Genomic DNA, 22,122 nt, shown 5'->3' with positions numbered 1-22,122 from the left:
GTTCAAAACATACAGGATTTTGTTGTTCACACTCCCATGTCTGAACCTAGAATTCCTATTCCAGAGTTCTTTTCTGGAGATAGATCTACCTTCCTGAATTTCAGGAACAATTGTAAATTGTTTCTTTCTTTAAAATCTCGCTCCTCTGGAGACCCTGCTCAACAGGTCAAGATTGTAATATCTTTCCTGCGGGGCGACCCTCAGAATTGGGCATTTGCATTGGCACCAAGGGATCCTGCATTGCTCAGTGTGGATGCGTTTTTTCTGGCATTGGGATTGCTCTATGAGGAACCTAACCTGGAGATTCAGGCTGAAAAGGCTTTATTAGCCCTCTCTCAGGGGCATGATGAAGCGGAAATATATTGTCAAAAATTTCGGAAATGGTCGGTGCTTACTCAGTGGAATGAGTGCGCCCTGGCTGCAAACTTCAGAAATGGTCTTTCTGAGGCCATTAAGGATATTATGGTGGGGTTCCCTACGCCTACAGGTCTGAATGAGTCTATGGCTATGGCCATTCAGATTGATCGGCGTTTACGGGAGCGCAAACCCGTGCACCAGTTGGCGGTGTCTTCTGAACAGGCACCTGAGACTATGCAATGTGATAGAATTCAGTCCAGAAGTGAACGGCAAAATTATAGGCGGAAAAATGGATTGTGTTTTTATTGTGGTGATTCAGCTCATGTTATATCAGCATGCTCTAAATGCACAAAAAGGGTTGATAAATCTTTTGCCATTGGTACTCTGCAGCCTAAGTTCATTTTGTCTGTGACTCTGATTTTTTCACTGTCTTCCATTTCCGTCGATGCCTATGTGGATTCGGGCGCTGCCCTGAGTCTTATGGATTGGTCATTTGCTAAACGCTGCGGTTTTAGTCTGGAGCCTCTGGAAGTTCCTATTCCTCTGAAGGGAATTGACTCTACACCATTGGCTATGAATAAACCGCAGTACTGGACACAAGTGACCATGCGCATGACTCCCGTTCATCAGGAGGTGATTCGCTTCCTTGTACTGTATAATTTACATGATGTACTAGTGCTTGGTCTGCCATGGTTACAAACTCATAATCCTGTCCTGGACTGGAAAACAATGTCTGTGTTAAGCTGGGGATGTCAGGGGGTTCATGGTGATGCACCTCCGATTTCAATCGCTTCATCTACTCCTTCTGAGATCCCTGCGTTTTTGTCTGACTATAGGGATGTTTTTGAGGAGCCTAAGCTCAATTCGCTCCCTCCTCATAGAGAGTGTGACTGTGCTATAGAATTAATTCCTGGCAGTAAGTTCCCTAAGGGTCGTTTATTTAATCTGTCACTACCAGAGCATACTGCTATGCGGAATTATATTAAGGAGTCCTTGGAAAAGGGACATATTCGTCCATCTTCGTCCCCTCTGGGAGCAGGTTTTTTTTTCGTGGCAAAAAAAGATGGTTCCCTGAGGCCTTGTATAGATTATCGCCTTCTAAATAAGATTACAGTCAAATATCAGTATCCATTGCCATTATTAACTGACTTGTTTGCTCGCATTAAGGGGGCTAGGTGGTTCACTAAGATAGATCTTCGCGGTGCGTATAATCTGGTGCGGATAAAACAAGGTGATGAGTGGAAAACCGCATTTAATACGCCTGAGGGCCATTTTGAGTATTTGGTAATGCCTTTTGGACTCTCCAATGCTCCGTCAGTCTTTCAGTCCTTTATGCACAATATTTTCCGTGAATATCTGGATAAGTTTATGATTGTGTATTTGGAATCAGGTGGTGGACAATTTGAAGTTATCTCAGGAGAAGACTCAGCAGTTTGCTAATCGCCGTCGCCGCGTGGGTCCCCGACTTCTTGTTGGGGATTTGGTGTGGTTGTCTTCTCGTTTTGTCCCTATGAAGGTCTCTTCTCCTAAGTTCAAGCCTCGGTTCATCGGTCCTTATAGGATCTCGGAGATTCTTAACCCTGTATCTTTTCGTTTGGATCTCCCAGCATCGTTTGCTATTCATAATGTGTTCCATCGGTCGTTGTTGCGGAGGTATGAGGTGCCCGTTGTTCCTTCGGTTGAGCCTCCTGCTCCGGTGCTGGTGGAGGGAGAATTGGAGTATGTTGTTGAGAAGATCTTGGATTCTCGTGTTTCCAGACGCAGACTCCAGTATTTGGTTAAGTGGAAGGGTTATGGTCAGGAGGATAATTCCTGGGTGGTCGCCTCCGATGTTCATGCGACTGATTTGGTCCGCGCCTTCCATAGAGCTCACCCTGATCGCCCTGGGGGTTCTCGTGAGGGTTCGGTGACCCCTCCTCAAGGGGGGGGTACTGTTGTGGATTCTGTTTGTGGGCTCCCTCTGGTGGTTACTGCTGGTACTGGGTGACTTTGGTGGGTTGCGGCCTTTGGTTTCCACCTGTCCATCAGAGGCTGGGTGTTTCCTATTTTACCTGGCCTTTCTGTCATTCCCTTGCCGGCTATCAATGTATTCAGATGTGCTCTGTTTGGTTCCTGCCTACCTGCTCCCAGATCTTTCAGGATAAGCTAAGTGCTGATTTTCAGTTGTTTGGTTTTTTTGTCCAGCTTGCTTATTATGTCTGTTGTGAAATTGGATTCTGGGCTCCCCCGGTGGCCACTTGTGGAATTGAACTTGTGTGCATCATCCCCTCTGTTCACCTGCTCCTATCAGGATGTGGGAGTCGCTATATAACCTTGCTCCTCTGTCAGTTTCTTGCCGGTCAACAATGTAATCAGAAGCCTTCTGTGCTTGTTCCTGCTACTAGACAACTCCCAGCTAAGTTGGACTTTTGTCCTTGTGTGTTTTTGCATTTTGTTCCTGTTCACAGCTGCTGTTTCGTTACTGTGTCTGGAAAGCTCTTGTGATCGGAAATTGCCACTCTGGTGTTATGAGTTAATGCTAGAGTCTTAAAGGAATTTCTGGATGGTGTTTTGATAGGGTTTTCTGCTGACCATGAAAGTGTCCTTTCTGTCTTCCTGCTATCCAGAAAGCGGACCTCGATTTTGCTAAACCTATTTTCATACTACGTTTGTCATTTCATCTAAAATCACCGCCAATATATGTGGGGGCCTCTGTCTGCCTTTTGGGAAAATTTCTCTAGAGGTGAGCCAGGACTGTCTTTTCCTCTGCTAGGATTAGGTAGTTCTCCGGCTGGCGCTGGGCATCTAGGGTTAAAAAACGTAGGCATGCTACCCGGCCACTTCTAGTTGTGCGGCAGGTTTAGTTCATGGTCAGTATAGTTTCCATCTTCCAAGAGCTAGTTCTCATATATGCTGGGCTATGTTCTCTCGCCATTGAGAATCATGACAGTTTGACCGGCCCAAAAAAGGGTTAAATTACTGGCTGAGAAAGGAGAGAAAAAAGAAGTCTGCTACAATTTTTTTTTTTTTTTTTTTCCTCTAGTTCTGAGTGTGCTCTTAATTGAATCACTTGCTAGTCTGCCTATACTGCAGCCTTCCTCTCTTTCTCTCCTTCTAATCCTTGAATGGCTCTGTGTTCACCTGTTTCTAATGGATCTTCAGAGTGTAGCTACAGGTTTGAATAATCTCGCCACAAAGGTACAAAATTTGCAAGATTTTGTTGTTCATGCACCTATGTCTGAGCCTAGAATTCCTTTGCCTGAATTCTTCTCGGGGAATAGATCTCACTTTCAAAATTTTAAAAATAATTGCAAATTGTTTTTGTCCCTGAAGTCTCGCTCTGCCGGAGACCCTGCGCAGCAGGTCAGGATTGTAATTTCCTTGCTCCGGGGCGACCCTCAAGACTGGGCTTTTGCATTGGCACCAGGGGATCCTGCGTTGCTCAATGTGGATGCGTTTTTTCTGGCCTTGGGGTTGCTTTATGAGGAACCTCATTTAGAGCTTCAGGCGGAAAAGGCCTTGATGTCCTTGTCTCAGGGGCAAGATGAAGCTGAAATATACTGCCAAAAATTCCGCAAATGGTCTGTGCTTACTCAGTGGAATGAGTGCGCCCTGGCGGCGATTTTCAGAGAAGGTCTCTCTGATGCCATTAAGGATGTTATGGTGGGGTTCCCTGTGCCTGCGAGTCTGAATGAGTCCATGACGATGGCTATTCAGATCGATAGGCGTCTGCGGGAGCGCAAACCTGTGCACCATTTGGCGGTGTCTACTGAGAAAACGCCAGAAAATATGCAATGTGATAGAATTCTGTCCAGAAGCGAGCGGCAGAATTTTAGACGAAAAAATGGGTTGTGCTTCTATTGTGGTGATTCAACTCATGTTATATCAGCATGCTTTAAGCGTACTAAGAAGCCTGACAAGTCTGTTTCAATTAGCACTTTACAGTCTAAGTTTATTCTATCTGTGACCCTGATTTGTTCTTTGTCATCTATTACCGCGGACGCCTATGTCGACTCTGGCGCTGCTTTGAGTCTTATGGATTGGTCCTTTGCCAAACGCTGTGGGTATGATTTGGAGCCACTGGAGGCTCCGATACCTCTGAAAGGGATTGACTCCACCCCATTGGCTAGTAATAAACCACAATACTGGACACAAGTGACTATGCGTGTTAATCCGGATCACCAGGAGGTTATTCGCTTTCTGGTGCTGTATAATCTACATGATGTTTTGGTGCTGGGATTGCCATGGCTGCAATCTCATAACCCAGTCCTCGACTGGAGAGCTATGTCTGTGTTAAGCTGGGGATGTAAAGGAACTCATGGGGACGTACCTTTGGTTTCCATTTCATCATCTATTCCCTCTGAGATTCCTGAATTCTTGTCTGACTTTCGTGACGTTTTTGAAGAACCCAAGGTTGGTTCACTACCTCCGCACCGGGAGTGCGATTGTGCCATAGACTTGATTCCGGGTAGTAAATACCCTAAGGGTCGTTTATTTAATCTGTCTGTGCCTGAACACGCTGCTATGCGAGAATATATAAAGGAGTCCTTGGAAAAGGGACATATTCGTCCTTCGTCATCTCCCTTAGGAGCCGTTTTTTTCTTTGTGTCTAAGAAAGACGGCTCTTTGAGGCCGTGTATTGATTATCGACTTTTGAATAAAATCACGGTTAAATATCAATATCCGTTACCACTGCTTACTGATTTGTTTGCTCGTATAAAGGGGGCCAAGTGGTTCTCTAAGATTGATCTCCGTGGGGCGTATAATTTGGTGCGAATCAAGCAGGGGGATGAGTGGAAAACCGCATTTAATACGCCCGAGGGCCATTTTGAGTATTTGGTGATGCCTTTTGGTCTTTCAAATGCCCCTTCAGTCTTCCAGTCCTTTATGCATGACATTTTCCGCGATTATTTGGATAAATTTATGATTGTGTATCTGGATGATATTCTGATTTTTTCGGATGACTGGGACTCTCATGTCCAGCAGGTCAGGAGGGTTTTTCAGGTTTTGCGGTCTAATTCCTTGTGTGTGAAGGGTTCTAAGTGTGTTTTTGGGGTTCAAAAGATTTCTTTCTTGGGATACATTTTTTCCCCCTCTTCCATCGAGATGGATCCTGTCAAGGTTCAGGCTATTGGTGATTGGACGCAACCCTCTTCTCTTAAGAGTCTTCAGAAATTTTTGGGCTTTGCTAACTTTTATCGTCGATTTATTGCTGGTTTTTCTGATGTTGTAAAACCATTGACTGATTTGACTAAGAAGGGTGCTGATGTTGCTGATTGGTCCCCTGATGCTGTGGAGGCCTTTCGGGAGCTCAAGCGCCGCTTTTCTTCCGCCCCAGTGTTGCGTCAGCCTGATGTTGCTCTTCCTTTTCAGGTTGAGGTCGACGCTTCTGAAATCGGAGCTGGGGCGGTGTTGTCGCAGAGAAGTTCCGACTGCTCCGTGATGAGACCTTGTGCTTTTTTTTCCCGTAAATTTTCGCCCGCCGAGCGGAATTATGATATTGGGAATCGGGAGCTTTTGGCCATGAAGTGGGCTTTTGAGGAGTGGCGTCACTGGCTTGAGGGGGCCAGACATCAGGTGGTGGTATTGACTGACCACAAAAATTTAATTTACCTTGAGTCTGCCAGGCGCCTGAATCCTAGACAGGCGCGCTGGTCGTTGTTTTTCTCTCGGTTTAATTTTGTGGTGTCGTACCTACCGGGTTCTAAGAATGTTAAGGCGGATGCCCTTTCTAGGAGTTTTGAGCCTGACTCCCCTGGTAATTCTGAGCCCACAGGTATCCTTAAAGATGGAGTGATATTGTCTGCCGTTTCTCCAGACCTGCGGCGGGCCTTGCAGGAGTTTCAGGCGGATAGACCTGATCGTTGCCCACCTGGTAGACTGTTTGTTCCTGATGATTGGACCAGTAGAGTCATCTCTGAGGTTCATTCTTCTGCGTTGGCAGGTCATCCTGGAATCTTTGGTACCAGGGATTTGGTGGCAAGGTCCTTCTGGTGGCCTTCCCTGTCACGAGATGTGCGAGGCTTTGTGCAGTCTTGTGACGTTTGTGCTCGGGCCAAGCCTTGTTGTTCTCGGGCTAGTGGATTGTTGTTGCCCTTGCCTATCCCGAAGAGGCCTTGGACGCACATCTCGATGGATTTTATTTCGGATCTGCCTGTTTCTCAGAAGATGTCTGTCATCTGGGTGGTGTGTGACCGTTTCTCTAAGATGGTCCATCTGGTTCCCTTGCCTAAGTTGCCTTCTTCTTCCGAGTTGGTTCCTCTGTTTTTTCAAAATGTTGTTCGTTTGCATGGTATTCCTGAGAATATCGTTTCTGACAGAGGGACCCAATTCGTGTCTAGATTTTGGTGGGCATTCTGTGCTAGGATGGGCATAGATTTGTCTTTTTCGTCTGCTTTCCATCCTCAGACTAATGGCCAGACCGAGCGGACTAATCAGACCTTGGAGACATATTTGAGGTGTTTTGTGTCTGCGGATCAGGATGATTGGGTTGCTTTTTTGCCTTTGGCGGAGTTCGCCCTCAATAATCGGGCCAGCTCTGCCACCTTGGTGTCCCCGTTTTTCTGTAATTTGGGGTTTCATCCTCGATTTTCCTCCGGTCAAGTGGAATCTTCGGATTGTCCTGGAGTGGATGCTGTGGTGGAGAGGTTGCATCAGATTTGGGGGCAGGTGGTGGACAATTTGAAGTTGTCCCAGGAGAAGACTCAGCTTTTTGCCAACCGCCGTCGTCGTGTTGGTCCTCGGCTTTGTGTTGGGGACTTGGTGTGGTTGTCTTCTCGTTTTGTCCCTATGAGGGTTTCTTCTCCTAAGTTTAAGCCTCGGTTCATCGGCCCGTACAAGATATTGGAGATTCTTAACCCTGTGTCCTTCCGTTTGGACCTCCCTGCATCCTTTTCGATTCATAATGTTTTTCATCGGTCATTGTTGCGCAGGTATGAGGTACCGGTTGTGCCTTCCGTTGAGCCTCCTGCTCCGGTGTTGGTTGAGGGTGAGTTGGAGTACGTTGTGGAAAAGATCTTAGACTCTCGTGTTTCCAGACGGAGACTCCAGTATCTGGTCAAATGGAAGGGATACGGTCAGGAGGATAATTCTTGGGTCACTGCCTCTGATGTTCATGCCTCCGATCTTGTCCGTGCCTTTCATAGGGCTCATCCTGATCGCCCTGGTGGTTCTGGTGAGGGTTCGGTGCCCCCTCCTTGAGGGGGGGGTACTGTTGTGAAATTGGATTCTGGGCTCCCCCGGTGGCCACTTGTGGAATTGAACTTGTGTGCATCATCCCCTCTGTTCACCTGCTCCTATCAGGATGTGGGAGTCGCTATATAACCTTGCTCCTCTGTCAGTTTCTTGCCGGTCAACAATGTAATCAGAAGCCTTCTGTGCTTGTTCCTGCTACTAGACAACTCCCAGCTAAGTTGGACTTTTGTCCTTGTGTGTTTTTGCATTTTGTTCCTGTTCACAGCTGCTGTTTCGTTACTGTGTCTGGAAAGCTCTTGTGATCGGAAATTGCCACTCTGGTGTTATGAGTTAATGCTAGAGTCTTAAAGGAATTTCTGGATGGTGTTTTGATAGGGTTTTCTGCTGACCATGAAAGTGTCCTTTCTGTCTTCCTGCTATCCAGAAAGCGGACCTCGATTTTGCTAAACCTATTTTCATACTACGTTTGTCATTTCATCTAAAATCACCGCCAATATATGTGGGGGCCTCTGTCTGCCTTTTGGGAAAATTTCTCTAGAGGTGAGCCAGGACTGTCTTTTCCTCTGCTAGGATTAGGTAGTTCTCCGGCTGGCGCTGGGCATCTAGGGTTAAAAAACGTAGGCATGCTACCCGGCCACTTCTAGTTGTGCGGCAGGTTTAGTTCATGGTCAGTATAGTTTCCATCTTCCAAGAGCTAGTTCTCATATATGCTGGGCTATGTTCTCTCGCCATTGAGAATCATGACATATGTCTCTATGCTAGCTGGTAGCTCTAGTGGACTGAGGTTCTCCCCATGTGCCATGAGTTGGCACATGGGTTCTTGTAATCTCAGGATGGTTTTTTGATTAGGGTTTTTTACTGACCGCTCAGTCCCCTTTTGTATCGTTCTGCTTTCTAGTTTACAGCGGGCCTCAATTTGCTAAATCTATATATATCATCTCTATGTGTGTGCCTTCCTCTCATTTCACCGTCAATACATGTGAGGGGGCAACTATATCTTTTGGGGTTCATTCCTCTGGAGGCAAGTGAGGTCTTTATTTTCTCTGCAGTACTAGTTAGCTCTTAGGCTGGTGCGTGGCGTCTAAAACCAACGTAGGCACGCTCCCTGGCTATCTCTAGTTGCGTTTGTCAGGCGTAGGGCAGCGGTCAGCCCAGGTTCCATCACCCTAGAGCTCGTCCGTTATTTATTTGTACTTTGCTTGTCCTGTGCTATCCCTAGCCATTGGGGATTCATGACAGAATTCACAACATTAAACTGCATTTGGCCTACTTGTTTGGTTGGGTCTACTAACGGTGTCTGCCGCTGCTTGTTGTTCTCCTCCACTGAACAAAGCAGTGCTGCCTGTTTACTCCTGTTACCAATTTTGAACTGCATTTGGCCCACTTTATTACTTGGGCCTACTAACTGTGTCTGCCACTCATTACAGTTGTCCTCCACTGAACAAAGCAATGTCGCCTGTTTAGTCCTGTTACCACATTTGAACTGCATTTAGCCTACTTTATTACTTGGGCCTACTAACTGTGTTTCCTTCTCATCCTGCCCATTGCACAGCCACTGCTAGATGAGTCTGCTGGTACATTGACCCAGACCACTACATTCCCCTTGCACTCTACACAGCCAGAATCTGACCCTGCTGAAAGTCAGGTTCCCCTTCCCGCATACTATGCCACCTTACACAGGGACAAAGAGGAAGGTGCAGATGAAAGTGCAGGTTCCTTCATCAGGTGGGGGGGCATACTCGTTGGCGACGTCACTGACACAGGGCCCCTCATAGTACGCAAAAGTGTCTCTGCCGGTGGGAGGCACCCCCACTGTCAAACACCGCCATACTTTGAGGGGCCCTGTGCCAGTGCCAATGCGAATGAGTAGGCCCCCCCTGCTTGCTCAGGATCATAGCACTTGCAAAGTTTAAATACTTACCTCTCCCTGCTCCACCGCCGTGACGTAGTCTGCGTTTCCTGGGCCCACAGAAAACTTGAACCAGCCCTACCCCCCCACAACTTTAGCCAAATGACCCCCAATTTTCAATGACTAACTATTATTATAAGGTAAATTAAGATTGACAAGCTTAAGTAACAAGAATTGATGTTTTTGGCATTAAAATGGGCACTGTAGGTGTTTTCCTGTCCTCCACTCACTGCCGACTTTGATTCCCCATTGACTTGCATTGGGTTTCGTGTTTCGGTCGGCCCCCGACTTTTCGCAATAATCGGCCGATTTCACCCGACCCGACTTTTGAGAAAGTCGGGTTTCGCGAAACCAGACTCGATCCTAAAAAAGTAAAAGTCGCTCAACTCTAGACACAACTGTTTATCACTCTCCCATATTGGAAGTTCTGCTTCACGTCACCTGTTTTATCTATGACATTTTTTCTGTGCTGTGTAGTGCATAAATATGTGAGTCTTCAGATTTTGTATTAGTCTATGCCTGATGAAGAGACCTGAGTAGTCTTGAAAGCTTGCAATTTGTTACCATCTTTTCAGTTAGCCATTAAAAGGTATCAACCAATGAGGACTCTCAATTCTGAATAATTTGCGTATGAATGGTCAGCATCTTACGGAGGGGGGGCTGAAAACTGATAACACCCTCTTGGACTTAACAAAAGTTAACTCATTAGATAACAAATACTTTGATTGCTAATGGAGAGGTTATTAATATCTGCAACCACTATTACATCAGGTGTCCAGTTCAACTTGAAAAATTTAGTGAAGGTCATCTTTAAAATGGATTCAGGTTAAATGGAAAACTGTCCTAAAGAAAAGAGGAAAAGAATCTTCCAGCCTGTTACCACTGTACAGTTCAAAAGCTTGCATCTCTGATGGTACAAGGTTGCATTAGAGCCTAAGGGCCCCTTCACACTGGTCGATTCTGCTACGATTACGACGCATTTGCGTCATATTCGACATCGCAGTACGAGCTCGTAGCCAGCGGTCACACTCTACGATGTTAACGCTTTTTCTGACGTAGTTGCGATGTGAACGTCACGCGTCGCAATCGTACGCTACCCTTCACACCGCCATAGTCCTACGACTCCGAGCGTGACGTATTACCAGCATGGGCGTGCTAAAACGTCACGCCCAATCAGGAGACAGGTATGCGGAAGCCCAACCCACGTAGTCGCATTACGAGCTCGTATGACCGCCGTCACATACTACGATTTCGACCGCCACAGCGAGACATTTACGACGAAAGAAAGTTCTGCTCTTTCTTTCACATCGTACGATGCTGGGCTGCGTCGCAGATCGTAACGCCATGTCACACTTTGCAACCTCGGAACGAGGACGGATAAACGTCACAAATCGAACGCTCGTTCAGACTTTGATTGCACAGTGTGAAGGGGCCCTATGGCATGGGTTGCTTACACATCATTAAAGGCACTATCAACGCTGATTATTATATAGAGGTTTAAGAACAAAATGCTCCCATCCAACTTTTATTTCTGGGAAGACATTCCACATGCTGTATCCATCACAACAGCATGGCTTTGCAGAAGAGTTCAGGTAATAAAGTGGCCGCCAGCAGTCCAGACTTTTCACCAATAGAAAACATTTGGTGCATCATGAAACTAAAAATCTGGCAAACACCCAGGACTCTGGAGCAGGGAGAATCCTACATCAGACAAGAATGGGATAACATTCCTCAGCCAAAGTCCAGCAATAGGTCTTGTCACTTCTCAGACATATTCAGACTGCTGAAAATGAAATTGGAACGCTACATAATGGGGCCGGTCACAATGTTTTTGAGATGTATTGCTGCCATAATTTTCTAAGTGAGTTTTTTTCAAATGAAATGAAAAAGAATCTTTAACCTTCTGATCTGTGTTCTATGCTCTGTTGTGTATAAAGTATGGCTAGAAGAAGTTTACAAATCATTGCATTCTTGTTTTCGTAACATTTTACACATTGTCCCAATTTTTTTGTAGTTGGAGATGTAATTGATATTGTGTAATACTTAACAGGATTAAACAGCAACAAAGATCAGCTCACCTCCTCTCAGTCCCACCGCGCAGATCATGCAGTGCTGCAAGTGGTATGAAGGTGAAGCAGAAGTCCAGCGTGGGTGATATCCATAAAAAATACCTTTTATTCCATTTTCATTAAAAGCACATAAGTCCAAAATCCATCTTTATATCTAGAGACACAAAATCGGGTGATTCATACCAGTGACAGTCACAGGCTTAAAGTGTATTTAAAATCACACACGTTTCAACGGTCGTGCCGCCTTAGTCATTGTGACTAAGGCGGCACGACCGTTGAAACGCATATGATTTTAAATGCACTTTAAGCCTATGACTGTCACTGGTATGAATCACCCGTTTTTGTGTCTGTAGATATAAAGATGGATTTTGGACTTATGTGCTTTTAATGAAAATGGAATAAAAGGTATTTTTTTTGGTTATCACCCACGCTGGACTTCTGCTTCAACTTAACAGGATTGTTACATTAAACATATATTATTATTATTATTATTATTATTATTATTATTATTATCATTATTAAAGATGTGCTCAGATTAGGTGTTATCTGAACATGCTTGGGTGCTAACTGAGTGTCTTCGGCGTGCTCTAATAATGTGTTTTCAGACCCAGGTGCTGCATGTCTCGCGGCTGTTCGACAGCCTCAATACATGCTGGGATTGCCTAACAAACAGGAAATCCATGACATGCAGGCATGCAGACTCAAGCATATTATTTGAGTATGCCGAAAACACTCAGTTAGCACCCGAGCATGCTTAGATAACACCTTATCCGAACACATTCGCTCATCACTAATTATTATTTATCCTGAAGTTAGGTGACAAAAGTATGATCTCTTTGCATTCAACTGCTGGGACCACTAACATCCACAAGAATTGGAATTCCAAAGTCCCTTCTTTGAAGGGAAAATAGTGAGCATAAGGGCTCATTTCCACATGCGAGGCACACGTCCGTATCTCGCATGTGGGAACCAAGCTCTGGCGCCGGCACTCAGGAGCGGAGCTGTGCGGCTCCATGTGTTCCTATGCGGCCGCACGCTCCGCTCTGGAGTGCCGACGCCAGAACTTGGTTCCCACATGCGAGACACGGACGTGTTTCTCGCTTGTGGAAACAAGCCCTTAGAGGCCACTGCTCAATTCACTGTGTATAATAGTGGTGGTCTCCCATGCTCTATAATGCTCCATTCACACAGACTATTGACATACCATTCTCAGGATTGGTGGGGATCCCAAACTAGAACCACTCCCAATGTGACAAATCTTCCAGTAATTATGCCTGTAACATACTTATTATTTTACAACGATTGTTTTGTTAGTTAGAAGATGTTTTGATTACATACGAGTTGTTTATAATGTGAAATTTGTCCCCCTTTACAAAACTGTGGTCATCTTCTGTCCGAGCTTCATAATCATACAATGCAATGAAGGTTGTTGCTCCTAAGAAGAGGTGGAGAAGAAAGATTACAGGAGAGAATAGTGGATATAATAGTCTTAGTTTCAAAAAAAGTTAAACAAAACCGTAGCCCTGTTTCAAAATGCAAGCAACAAAAAAATCGTATATTCAAACTTAAGGGATAAAATATCAGTCGGTTCAGCATTTCCTGTGCCTTACGCATTTCAATTACTGCAATGGTAAGAGAATATTTCAACAACTCAATATGTGACCTCAGCTGTTTTCAGTTCTCTATGAGGCTGTGGCCACAATCCATCAATAAAGGCATGGATCAGAAAGGACTTGATGAGGAGGTGTGCTGGAGTCATATGCTTCTGAATCATTAAGCGGTACATACCATTAATGAGTCAGGACTGTCGGGCAAGTGACATATACCTCTTTGTGCGCCTCACCACAATTTTTACTCCAGCCTCAAGTTGCAGCAAAAATGTGTGACTGTTCAAAGCTTATTACAACAGAATTCTGGCATAAAAGCTTTGATGAATCAGACCCTATAAGGGAATGGGAATCAAAGAGGGAATGTGGGGATGGGGAGGGTGCCAGTGGTCCCAAAAACATTGAATTTGGGGGTCAATTGTTCTTATATATGGAAATGCTACATTGCCATCATTCACAAATTTACCTATGCTTCAAAAAAATATTCATCAGGATACTGTATAGTTTGACAAATGAATGAGGAGATACTGTACTTTTCCATACATAGCAAATCAAATGTATTGTGCCAACTATTGCTTATATACGCAGTGGGGCTCTCTCCCGCAGCGGAGCCCACCAGTGGATTCACCTGTTTCCAGTCCGAACCTGCATGCAGCGCTCTGCTTGCTGAGGAGGCTGAATATCGCCATACACTCATTCTCTCTTACTGATGTTCCCCTGGACTATTGCATCATGACAAGATCTATCGAAGTTCTACATTGGTAAGTGTGTGTTTATATATGTGTGTGATGTACTGTATGTGTAATGTGTATGCATTGTGTATAATAAGATGTATGAGGTTGTATATTGTATGACTTGTATGTTGGAGGGAGTATATTATACACTGATATATACTGGGTGCAAGATGTTATACTGTAGACTGCGGAGACCTGTGTGTCGTAAACAGTGCCTTCCCCCGTCCCACAAATCCTGAAAAGACAACGCAAACAGGCGTAGATGGGTTGAACAGGTCGGTCACAGTTTATTAATTTGATAAGCAGGGAGGGGCAAATACATTTTGCAACGGGCTCACAGCCATGGGCCCAGTCTGCGACCACCGGGCTGGCAGCCAATGAGCGGCTACAAACCTTTGCCCCTCCCTCTGCTTCCGCTGTGACTTAATAATAACAGTATTATTATCATCAGTTTTAAATTTCAAAGTTTAAATCATTTTCCCTTTTACCTAACCACACAACAACATTTGTGAATATGTAAGGGAGGGAGGGTGGAACAAATGCTACCAGGGGGTCAGCCGGAGAGAAAGAGGAATGCACTGACCCTGGCACCTGGATTTAACCTTTGTGGGTGTGGCCGGACGCCCCTTCCTCTTTCTTCCTGTTGGTCAGCTGGGCGTCCCAATTATGGCATCACCTGGGGGATTAGTGGGAAGGGGGAATTGGCACTGCACGGTGTTTCCTACTAGCTTTTCCATAAGGGCTCCGCAGTGCGAGGTCCATTCCCTATGCGGTACCATGCCTGCCAGACTGTGGAGACCTGTGTCGTAAAAAGTGCCTTCCTCCCTCCCACCAATCCCAAAAAGACAACACAAACAGACATAGATGGGTTGAACAGGTCGGTCACAGTTTATTAATTTGATAAGCAGGGAGGGGCAATTACATTTTGCAATGGGCTCACAGCCGTGGGCCCAGTCTGCGACCACCGGGCGGGCAGCCAATGAGCGGCTACAAACCTTTGCCCCTCCATCCGCTTCCACCACGGAGGATCATGTGTGCTACCTACACATGACTAGGACCCCCACCCACCAGGGTTAGGGCCTGTTCGATCCCATCCTGCAGACCTGACAAAAATATATCAAGCCCAATGTCCATGAGATGAATACCGTCGGACCTCAGTAACCCTGATTTGTTGCCTTCCAGTTGGTAGTGGCGAACTACGATGAAAAATTTTCCTTTCACGAATCTCGACGATCTTAGGTTGACCATTTTCCTTGATTGTTCTATAGCTTTTGGGTCCTTAGCTCCGTGCCAGACCGCTCGTGGCACTATCTCCAACCATACCAATATCATATCCGGTAACAGATAGAAAAAACGCTCGATATCAGATGTCATCATTGAACTGAGCTCGATACATCTCCGTTTACCCAGATCGTTGCCGCCGGCATGCAAGACTAGTATCACGGGCCCTTTGGCCCTCTTAGCGATGACGACTACTTCTGGGAAGATCTTTTGCCATTGTAGCCCTCTTATACCTCTCCAATGACCTCTACATTCCTGAAGCCTAAATTCGCACCGCCCAGCCGATGTTCGGCCCTTTTCTCAGCCCAGTAGATGTACGAGTGTCCAACCACCCAAACTGAGGGTTTTTGGATGCCTGAAAGAGACAAGATATGATACTTAAGCAAGTTGGGTCTTATGTGTCTGGCAAAGCATGCGGATTTCCATCGACCCAAACGCTGCACTTCAGCCTCTGGAATACCGGCCTTGGCCACCTCGGTAGCGGCCCCTATACGGAAGAAATGTGTCCCGTATTCCTCCGGATCGATGCCAACAGCTTTGAGACACCGATTAAAAATTGCGTGGAACTGGTATTTAGTAAGGGGGGAGCCATCTGTATGACAGAAAGAATCTACTTGCGTGTTTTATTGCCATGTATCGTCTGACTATGTTAAGTGGGCATACAGGACTGTCTGACGACTTAACGAGGACCCATGTCCCTATCCCGGCGGGGTCGCATTTGGATTTGCGCATCCTAATGCGCAGGGCGTCGCTGCATATGACGAGGTCTTCGTTGATTAGACCGCCTACCGACGAGGTTTTTGAACGCGGTACCAACTGGCTAATACGAAGCGCTCCAAAAAAGGCAATGGTGAACGCAGCCAATACTAGGATTGCCTCGTATTGGGACTTGCATACATGGGGAAACATATGGGGAAATTGTGATAATATCGTGCAGTAGCCTCAAAGAAATGGGACGACGACATTCCTGACTAGGTTGGAGCTTTTTCCAGCCTTTAACGGCTTGTCTGATGAAAAAATACTTCGTCACGTCTGCCCACCCCATTAGCTGGAAGAAAAAGGCTATTCCCAAAAGATGACGCTGCGCCACTGTTCCTGACGCACCTCTTTGCCTGAGCGGATTCAAGAGATCAACCAGCACCTCGCATCTTGCCCGATCGCACCTATTGACCGGTCTTCCGTGAATTAATGAGCACCACTCATCCCACGCCTTGCCTTAAACCTGCCAGGTAGCCGGTGTCACCGACGCGCGGATCAATGGCATCATTCATGGCTACCATATCCAACAGGAGTGTTGGACACTGGACACCCGATGGTTGCCCGTTCGGGAGGAGAGCTTTGAAGGCCTGCCAATCAGAAAATAACAGAGTTAACAATGTTATTATTGACCGACGTTACTGTGGCATGACACCGGATGTTGTGTTTCAGGCATAGTAATGCTAGGCGGCGCAAGAGAGCAAGTAAAGGTCGTGAAGCAGAAGACATGCTGTTTAAGCTCTTTGCTGTTCCGGGGTATTTAGTTAAGAATCTGATGTTCCTGTTCTCTAGTTGTGCGCCCCAGAGCTCGACTGCAACTACAATCGCAAAGACTTCTAGCAGGGCTGGGTCGTGGCCCCAGCCGGCCGTGGTCCATAACGCTGGCCAGCTGCCTTTGCACCATTGGTCCTCGTAGATTGCCACAAAACCGTTTTTGAGATTTCCTCCCGCTGCTAGTCCTAAATCTTTGCTCAGTGTCTCTTGAGACATGACGCAAGTATGGCCGTTGTAGGAATTTAGGAATATTTTCCTGACTAGCAAGTCTTCCTTCAGTGTGCGAGTAAGCCTAATTCTATGGCCTGGCAGGGAGATGCCCTTCGTCGCCAGTGACAGACGGTGTGAAAAGGTTCTGCCCACCAGCATTACGCGGCAAGCGAAATTGAGCAAACCTATCAAGGACTGCATCGGTTGGAGGGTGACTTTTTTAACTCTGGAGAAGTCTTCTACCATTTGCAGAGTTTTTTGCAATTTATCCGCTGGCAATCTAAAAACTAGGGATCCTAACCCTAACCCTAACCCTAGCTATTTCTGTTTATAGTGGGTTTTCTAGTTGATTTTGATGATTGGCAGCTGTCACACACTTCTCAGCATGCGTTTAAAAAACGCAAATGCTGGAAAAAAGGCATGTAATCGCGGCAAAACGCCGCGGGTTTTTTTGCATGCAAAAACGCATGCGTCTAAAAAACGCGTCGTTTTGCCGCGTTTACATGCGTTTTTCCACCACATGCGTTTTTTTAAAAAAACGCTGCAGATCAAAACGCAAGTGTGAAACCAGCTAAGGGTGAGATTCTGAAATTACTGAAAGGCAGCGATATAAATGGGCCCGCCATCCTGCCTAGTTCAACCTCTTTTTTGATTTTTTTTTTGCCGTAAGATCTGGGGAAATTCACGAGGATTTCAGGTTATTCGCCAATGTTGGGGTGCGACTAAAATTGAAGGGGATAAAGAAACCGAATTTGAAGCCATGATCAAGGTGCTGTGCCCCCTCTTTATTGAGGTAGAGGCTTAGCCAGGGGCCCATTGCGGTTACGTGCACTGGGGTTATGCCTTGTAGGTGCTTGGCGTGTACACCTTGCTGCAGGGTGTCTGTCTCCGCAAGCGGAGCAGTCATGCTTGTATTTACAGGCACCGTGGAAGCAGCAGTACCCCTCATTATACAGCAAGCAGGCCCCTGGTCTCTGTACGACTACTGAATTTTTGCCTGTGGTGGCTGGGTAATTAGTGGCCGACGTCGAAAAGGGGGGCTGTTTTTGCATAAGTCGCAACCAAACATCCGTTGCTTTAATGCCCCAGCCTAGGTCGGGTTGCATGGCCACCCTCCTGCAAAATTCTTCGTCATACCGCCTCCATGCTGACCCGCTGTGAAACTTATATGAATTATATACTAGGTCCTGGTAGATAAATAGCTCGGAACAGCGTTCCGAGTGTTTTTCACCCATGATGCAACCTAGGACTGCAAAGAACTGAAGCCAGTTGTTCATGGTTTGGGCTATCTTTGGTATGTTCCTTTAGTATCCTGTCCTCCGCTCCTTATCTATGGACTGTTGGTCTGCTGATAATAGCGACCATATATCCACGTAATCATTATCCCATATCTTCTGTTTTATCTCTAAATCTACGTGAGTACCTAGGGGGCTAATTCCGCAGAAAAATGCGTCTTTTTGAAGACTAGCTGACTGGGTTTTCCTTGCGTCAGTTGATCCAGCAGGGCGAGTCAGCTGGTGGACAAGCGTCCTGATAGAGGATGCTAATTCACCTTCTCCTGCGATGTGTATGGCGTGGTGCTTGCTGAGTTCGGAACACTTACCGCTCTCTGATGCAGGCCGAGTGTCTCCCGGTGGTGGAGGGACTCCGACTCCCGTCATAGCAAAGACTTGTTGGCAGGAAGCCCAGGGAGATGGAGATGCAGTTCCCTGGCAGGTAGCCAATGACGTAGCACATGGTTGTAGTCTGCCGTGTGCCGGGGCGAGAGTGACTCCTCCGTCTCCTGATGTAGTGGTGCTTTGTTGTAGTTGGCCGGTAGCCTGGGGAAATGAGGGTGGGTATCCCCTGTCAGCAGCCAAGGCTGGGGCATGTGACAGCGGAGGATCGTCGCGTGCCTGGGTGGTTACCGTGGATGGTGTCGCTCCGGCCCTGTCGATGGATCCTCGGGGTGACCGCCGTCTTCTCTGGTACCGCTTATCACGGCTCTCGGAACCATCAAACCATCGAACCATCCTGATGTGGATGGTGAGCACCACCTAGTGGACCAAGACCTGTGGTGGCACCTATGTGTGCTGCGTCTACGTCTTAAGGGGGAATAGTGGGAATTAGAGGGACAGGGAACGTGATGTATGGAGTCTTCGGAGGAGGATGGAGACGGTCTGCAGCGTATATGCCTGCAACTGTCGTGGTTAGGGGATTTGTCGCGGGCAGTTATTTTGGAACTAAAGGGGGGTGTTACACTGGCTGTGGTACAAGACGTGGGGCGTGGGGCGTGATGGTGGCATTGGCGCTGAAGCAGGGAAGCGAGCTATGTGGGATTTGACACAGGGGACTGGGGAGGGTGTAAAACTGTAATCGATTTGAGACTGTGCGCACTGTGGACGACAGTGCGGGCCTGCATTATTGGAGTGGGCGGGGCTTCCCCCACATGCACTAAGCCCCGGTCTGCTAACCAGGGACCGGAAGTGACTGGGGACTGCGTGCTTGTGGAGGAAGGAGCCCGGCGCGGACGGGCCCGATGACCGGACACCTTGCAGCTGCGCTCGGCGACGTCGTTGTGACACCCACCATGCCCCTCGGAGCCGTGCGTGGGGCAGTGGAAGGAGCTCGGTGACTTGGAAGTGCAGGCCCCCCACCGACACATAGGCGCTAGGGAGGAGCACCCCGAGCATCTACCCGGAGGCAATGCTGCAGCGCCGGCGACAGGAGCGCCGGTGGCCGAAGACAGAAGCCCTGGTGGAGCGGGGGAGGATGAATAGCCCGCTGGACCGGCAGTGGACAGAGGCGAGTCCATGGGCGGGGGAGGGGGAACTGGCAGTCCAGGAGAGGGGGCAGTGGGAGATCTGGAGACGCTGCCCGTGTGACCCTGGGAAAGGAAAGGAGAGGACTGAGCTCTAGGGAAGAGAATAGGAGAGGAGGGAGCCCTGGGGGATGATGGGGAGGCCTGAGAGGAGGCTAGGGGGTCTCAAAAGGGCATAGGAAGGTGAGCGCCCATGCCCAATATAAGGGATTGTAACCACTGCTCACCTTCCTGTGCTGCTCTCCGCCGCAGGGCCTCGATCATGGCTTCAAACATGGTTGTCAGGAGGTCAGGAACAACAAATGTACAAATGCTTCTGGATCGCCCCCACGTCAGGGCAATGGGGTACTCGGTACCGGGTCCTTCGGTTCGGGGGATGTCACGGTGGCTGACCCGGTCCGTGGCCCTAGGGACATCCGTATTCAAAGGGAAAGGTCTTTAAAGGGATAGTGTTCGTGACACCACCTGTGGTATTCGGTCAGGGTGACCGACGCTGCTTAGGGGTCCGCTGGGGTGATGTGATGGCAGCTAGATGGTATACCTTCCCACAGGTGAAGTGTGTCCCCAGGGCTTCCCAGAAGTGTAGATGGTGATGGTGGATGATGTAAGGCGCAGTGAATAACGAGGACACAAGGTTGCAGTCTCTTTACCTTTTACTGAAGACTTCAGCATCCACAGTCCAGGGCACAGAGTCCAGCCGGTCTGAAGGCAAATCCAGAGTCCCCTTATCCAGGTGGAAATCAGTAGCCTTCCTCTAGCGCCTGTGTGTTGTAGTACCTCCCTGCTGAGCTTCTCGGTAAGGTCCTCACAACTCTTGCAGATGTTCTAGATGTTATTTCTTCCTCTCTGTCCCCCAGATGGTATGGATAGGACAAACCCGTATGACTGATGGCCTGAGGCTTGTTTATAGGGACCCTAGAGATGCCCCGACCCCCCCACAAGTTGCCACCGTGTCTTCCTAGGTATTAAGGTCGGGCAGCCAACTTGGAATTGACTGTCCTGCCAGTCTCTGGAGCAAGGCTTGGAGACTGTTGCTCCCTCGGTGTTCCGGCCACCGGCTACGTGCCTCAGAAGGAGGCAGCCTATTTCAGGGCAGAACTCCTTCTGGTGATATCTCCTTGTGCTATGACTTCGCTTCTCACCCTCTACAACACAATTCTCTTTGTGTCCTTTCTTAGGATGCTGCCGCACGTGGGGCAGGCGCAGCTCCGTATCTTTCTGTCTTGCTAGGCCTCTGACAGGATCCCAGCCCTGTCAGGGACCCTCTGCCTGCAGCTCCGATGTTCCTCCTTTCCCCCTGTCTGCTTGAAAGGTGTAGCCTGGGCAAAGCCCAGCCAGCTTCTCTCTAACTTTCTATCCAGCCCACCACTTTTACCCTTCTGTGAGGAGTGCCCTAGTAGATAGGAGCAAGGCTCCCCCTGGTGGTCTGGAGTGTGAAGTGTGGTGTAAGGTTTGTGATACCTGGTAGGAAGATCTCCTTTATTGCCATCAGACGTAATATCACTTCCCCTGGTGGAAGAATGACATTACTGCAATGACCAGGACTCTGGGGCGCTGCACTTCCAGGGGGTCAGCTGGGGAGAAAGAGGAAGGCACTGACCCCGGCACCAGGATTTAACCTTTGTGGGTGTGACTGGATGCCCCTTTCTCTTTCTACCCGTTGGTTAGCTGGGAGTCCCAATTATGACTTCACATGGGGAAGTAGTGGGAAGGGGGAATTGGCACTGCACTATGTTTCCTACTAGCTTTTCCATAGGGGCTCCGCAGTCCGAGGCCCATTCCCTATGCGGTACCTTGCCTGCCAGACTGATGTATAAGGGGAGTCTACATTATGTAATGATGTATGAGTGTGGTATACATTATATACTGATATATACTGGGTGCAGGACATTATACACTGATATATACCAGGCGCAGGACATTATATATTGATATATACTGGGTGCAGGACATTATATACGGATGAATGATGGCGTGAACACTATATACTGATGCATAAGGGGAGTCTACATTATGTAATGATGTATGAGTGGGCTATACATTATATACTGATATATACTGGATGCAGGACATTATACACTGATATATACTGGGTGCAGGACATTATACACTGATATATATTGGGTGCAGGACATTATATACTGATGAAAGATGGCGGATTCTCAAGTAGGCCCAGGCACCGACACCTGCTGGCATACTGGCCAGCAGCTGCCTAGGGCCCCCACTGCTTCAGGGGCCCCCACTGCTTCAAGGGGGCCTGCCCAGTGCCAGCAGAGCAGCAGCTGGAGACAGGAGCCTGTCCCCACTGCTAAAGTGAAATGAATATTCACGCTTCCCCACGCCCCCAAGGGTGTGGAGAGGAGTGAACATTCATTTCACTTTAATAGTAGGCAGTGTAAGCCGCAGGCTGAGGCTAATACTGCTCACATGTAAAGCCAGTGCGACTGCATTG

At 47.6% G+C, this 22,122-nt stretch overlaps 1 protein-coding gene across 3 annotated transcripts in view; it reads right to left on the bottom strand.

Annotated features, from left to right (window-relative positions):
* Positions 1 to 22,122, bottom strand: part of FGR (FGR proto-oncogene, Src family tyrosine kinase) — an 833,064-nt gene that overhangs the window by 486,608 nt on the left and 324,334 nt on the right. For all 3 annotated transcript variants that reach the window (XM_077295665.1, XM_077295664.1, XM_077295666.1), the window contains exon 3: positions 12,847 to 12,943. In XM_077295665.1, coding sequence (XP_077151780.1) covers positions 12,847 to 12,943 — 97 coding nt within the window. The remainder of the gene's footprint in view (positions 1 to 12,846; positions 12,944 to 22,122) is intronic.

The sequence above is a fragment of the Ranitomeya variabilis genome, chromosome 3 (genome assembly GCF_051348905.1).
Source record: "Ranitomeya variabilis isolate aRanVar5 chromosome 3, aRanVar5.hap1, whole genome shotgun sequence".
NCBI lineage: Eukaryota > Metazoa > Chordata > Amphibia > Anura > Dendrobatidae > Ranitomeya > Ranitomeya variabilis.
Note: the sequence above shows the minus strand (reverse complement) of the source record. Positions and strands in the feature narration are given on the sequence as shown.